This window comes from Amphimedon queenslandica, unplaced genomic scaffold (genome assembly GCF_000090795.2).
Source record: "Amphimedon queenslandica unplaced genomic scaffold, v1.1 AMPQUscaffold_13095, whole genome shotgun sequence".
NCBI lineage: Eukaryota > Metazoa > Porifera > Demospongiae > Haplosclerida > Niphatidae > Amphimedon > Amphimedon queenslandica.
The window spans coordinates 29270-34425 of NW_003546669.1; the positions used below are offsets into that span (position 1 = coordinate 29270).

At 36.3% G+C, this 5156-nt stretch overlaps 1 protein-coding gene across 1 annotated transcript in view; it reads left to right on the forward strand.

The window, feature by feature from the left end:
* Positions 1-65, forward strand: part of LOC109585263 (uncharacterized) — a 7827-nt gene extending 7762 nt beyond the window's left edge. The window contains exon 3 of the mRNA XM_020001260.1: positions 31-65. Coding sequence (XP_019856819.1) covers positions 31-65 — 35 coding nt within the window. The remainder of the gene's footprint in view (positions 1-30) is intronic.
* The last annotated feature ends 5091 nt before the right edge of the window (positions 66-5156 follow it).

Below are 5156 nucleotides of genomic sequence, written 5' to 3' on the forward strand. Positions count from 1 at the left end.
TGAACACATGACTTCAATTCAATATGGCAGGTGGTACAAGTATACCGTATTTCCGCCTTAAATAAAAGCCCAGGCATCTATTTCCTAAAATGGTATCTGGACCTCAAAATAAATATAAAAAATACAAAAAAACTTTGGCTCAGAGCGGGATTCAAACCCATGACCTTAGGCAGCATCCACTAGACTACTGAGACACATCTTGACAACATTTGCGTAATTCTACTTGAATTTTATTGCTACCCTGGCATTTATTCGCATGCGGCTTCTATTTAAGGAAATACGGTATACTAGTACAACAACTCAACTGCTTAGTACCCACCTATATAGTTACCTACACTATATAACCTGTATACCTAACACTACATGTTTCCTATAATTTCTACTACTACCTACACTATATAACCTGTACCCTTCTAATTTCTACTACTATACCTATGACCTTTAAATTACACAATGATACCTACATGTACATGAATACCATATTAACCTTGCTATAAAAGTACATTCTTATCTTATAATACCATACCATTATATTTATACCTACATTATTAACTTATTAACCTATGAACCTTAATATGACACAATGATACCTATACCATATTAGCCTTGCTATGCAAATACATTCCTATCTTAATACCATACCATATTACCTATAATATTGCATACACAATTTAAGACAAGTTATCTTAATAGTGTACCATTATCCAAATGACCTATTACTACTTCCTACCATTACTGTCTGATATTGTAACCTCTACAACCTTAACATAATAAGACTAATATTAATACACAATTTACCACACAATATGTATATTAATCAAGAATAATTATTTAATTAAGAATTAATTGTGTATCCATAAATTAACAATAAATACTCACCACGAAATGCAACGCAGAATTGAGATTTCGTTAATATAGTGTCAACTTAACGCATTATTTGCATCAAAATGTCAGATCACACACGTAATTGTATCATTACGTTTGATCATAAACCTACAATGAGAGCTATTGACTTATTTTGAAAGCTGGGGCAAATACTCAACAATTGATCATAAGTCAAAGCCACGGGATCAAGAAAGAGATCAGAATGAGAATTAGGAAGCTAGTGCCCAGGACCGTCAGGCTACCTGCATCACAAACCTCACCAATCTACCCACCGTGACCCAGCTTAGACCAACTGTATAGTGTTTGCCTGGTTTTAGTTAGTTAAAGGATCGAGACAAGAAAAGAAAAAAGAAAAAGTCTGATCCTTTCTTCTGCTTAGAGTCCATATCACACAAAAAGGAAAAAGAGTGAAAGAGAAGAAGAAAAGGCTCTAGCATGAGATACGGGGAGCCACTATCGGACCCAAAAGGGGGACTCCTCACCCACACTCCTGGGCAGAACCCTCCCCCCTTTGCTAACCCTCCCCTTCCCTCTCACATGATCGGGACTAAAAGCAGGTCACTGTAAAAAAGGGTAGCTCAACCCATACAGTGAAAAAATAAGCTCATGTCTTCATTGAATCCACAACAGCTAGGATATGTTCTCCTGTCTATCATCTCCTCTCCTTCCTCCTCTCAGTCAGCTAGTAATTGATGATGATCCAATTGTAAACTGTAGATTAATGCTGGGTGCTTGATCCTTGATGCTATGATAACAGTGTGAAGTCCTGTGTCCATAGTGATTGCCTCCTTGTTAGTTGCATGACGTCTTTTCCAAAGAACCGTTAGTAAATCATATGGACTGTTCTTGATTGATACACTAGCTCTCACAAGGTACTGAATTATTTCATGATAATGACAAGCGCTACAGGCTCGATCCATAAAATGATTACGTGATTGAAAATAACAGAGTCTTTTTGCAAGCAGGTGGAGTGATCCAATGGTGACAAACATTGTCCAGAGACAGCAAGACTGGAGACCAGGAGACGTTACAATTTTACGCTACGTGAGGACACGTGTACCAACACAAACAGAAAAACATTAATATTATTATCATGCATATGTATACATGCAGACACTAACATTAAAAACAATAATGTGAAACATCAAGGGACTCTGTCCCCTAGTCATGGGCACAAGTACATACACACGGAATCAGTAAGGGACAACCAATTAGTATAATACAAACACACCAATAATAGCTAAACTTACAAACAGTTTAATTTAGGACCATAAGCTTAGAAACAGTTTAACGTCATGTTTAGGAACTTAAACTTAGAAACAGTTTAACGTCATGTTTAGGACCCTAAACTTAGAAACAGTTTAACGTCATGTTTAGGACCGTTACAAAACCAAATAAAATATGTAGAATTAAATAGGAATTTACATACATTTGGCTACACATTAGTTACATTGTTCCTATAACTTCTATTACCATACCATTAATACCATACCATTAACATATACCATACCATACCATTAACATATACCATACTATATATTATACCATCCATATATTATACCATACCATATTATACCATACCATATTATACCATACCATTCACATATAATCTATGGAGTCCTGCCTCCTACCATATTGACCTTAACAGAATCAGTAAGGGATTCCCCAATAACAATATCTTAGACCTATACAGCTACAGACAATAATATAATTAAGTAGAGGATTAGATATCACTAGCTGCAGGCAGTCCCAACTAGCATGGCAATAGTAATAGCCTTACAATAACAACCAACTCTCAATACTGACTGCTGCCCTAAAGATATTAGACTCCAATACACAAGAGGACCTCTCCAATGACTTGATTTGGACTTTCACAAGGACATCAAAGACTTCAGAAAGACTTGAAACCCACTACCTTTATACAGCTCCTAAAATCAAATAAAGAAAACATGTTAACACGTGTATCTTTCAAACACACTCCCCTCCCTTCCCTCCCCTCTCCAATAACCAACTTACATGAATTTCAATTATACTGCTGTTCTTTAGATCCTCCTAAAAATTGAATAGAAAAAGTAAGTTAACATGTTAATCTCCTGAACACATTTCCCTCCTCCCTCCCTCCCTCCCCTCTCTCAATAACCAACTCACATAAACTAGTAATACTGCTGCTCCCCAGCTCCTCCTGTCTGTTAGTCTGTCTCTCTCTCTGTCACTCTCACACTCTCTTAGATGCTCTTGTCTTCAGGCTTTGTTCTTCTTCAAATCTCCTATCTATTAGCTGTCTCTCTCTCTCTCCCTCTCTCTCCTAAAAGCTAATGTCTTCAATAGGCCCGACCCGCCCGAGGAGCTAGCTAAAGGAAGGAAGCAGCAATATAATTATATTGAAGTACATGTACTAGACTATTTAATATGTATTTAAGTGTACATGTACTATTATTATTTAATTACTAATTATGAGTACAAGTACTAACTATTAAAGAGGAAAGGTAGCATTGGAGTGTTAGAAATAAATTAAGAAAAGAGGAATAAAGAAAAGATAGAAAAGGAGAAGAGAGAAGAATAGTTCAGGAGCATTGCTCCATTTAGTTCATGATTCAGTAGCTCCTTCTCTTGTAAGCACCAGCAGAAGATATAGAACTGATTGTTAGAGCAGGTTCACTGGAGACTGATTGAAGAATGTTGTAGTGTAGAGCTGGTGTAGAGCTACCGAATCAGTTATTAGATGGAAAATTGGTTGATTGAAGAGTGTTGTAGTGTAGAGCTGGTGATTCCTATAAGTAGACAGGTTGTATAGTTACTGGAATGATGTTACAGCTAGTGTTGTTATTGTAGAAGTAGTCCAAATGTTCTTGACAAGCTCTCATGACAAGGACATGATGAATTATTCCAAGATGATGAATGATGCCTCCATAAAAAGATAATCATGAATTTAAAGTCTTCTGCCAAGCTTCCCCTTCCTCTCTCTCTCTTTCTTTCTCAAAAATTGATGATGATTGATGATAGTGATCACACAAATCTCTCAGTTTAACTCCCTGTCTCTCCTCCAATCCTCAAACAGGAACAAAATTATAGTACATTTGATTGACTGGTGATAATTTAATGCAGATATTATTAATAGATTTAATCATTGAAAATTTTAAATGGAAAGCTGAGTTTTAGTTACATGCACAATGCATATATAGGCTCATTAGAAGTACTTCAAATTAATACATTCTATATCTAGTTTATTGCAATACCTCTCTTTTTCTCTCTAAAAAAAGCACCTCTTTCTCTCAAATGTGACTTCTAGATTCTACACTTATAAATTTAAGTAAAAGTGTTGTTTTAGCTATAATAGTTATTTTAGGCTTTTATTTTTATAGTTTGCTATAATACATTACATACCTCACTCTCTTTCACTCAAGAAAATAATCTCTTTCTCTCAAAAAGAGTTTACAAGTACTTTTTTGTCTTCAAGTTTTAAGTTTAAGTAAAAGCTGAGTTATAGTTACATGTACAATGCATATACAGGCTCATTACAAGTACTTGAAATTAATACATTTTATGTCTATAAACATTAAATACCCCTCTCTCTTTCTCTCTAAAAAATCTCTTTCCCTCTTAAAAAACTTCTCTTTCTCTCAAATGAAGCTGTAGATTGTATATGACGATGTTCAATTTCAAGCACGCTCCTTCATTCATACTGGAACCAGCTTCAGTATCAAGCACGCTCCTTCATTCATACTGGAACCAGCTTTAGTATCAAGCACGCTCCTTCATTCATACTGGAACCAGCTTCAGTATCAAGCATGCTCCTTCATTCATACTGGAACCAGCTTCAGTATCAAGCACGCTCCTTCATTCATACTGGAACCAGCTTCAGTATCAAGCACGCTCCTTCATTCATACTGGAACCAGCTTCAGTATCAAGCATGCTCCTTCATTCATACTGGAACCAGCTTCAGTATCAAGCATGCTCCTTCATTCATACTGGAACCAGTTTTAGTATCAAGCATGCTCCTTCATTCATACTGGAACCAGTTTTAGTATCAAGCATGCTCCTTCATTCATACTGGAACCAGCTTTAGTATCAAGCACGCTCCTTCATTCATTCTGGAACCAGTTTTAGTATCAAGCACGCTCCTTCATTCATACTGGAACCAGCTTCAGTATCAAGCATGCTCCTTCATTCATACTGGAACCAGCTTTAGTATCAAGCACGCTCCTTCATTCATTCTGCAACCAGCTTTAGTATGAAGCATGCTCCACGATACCAGAACAATCTTGTACAT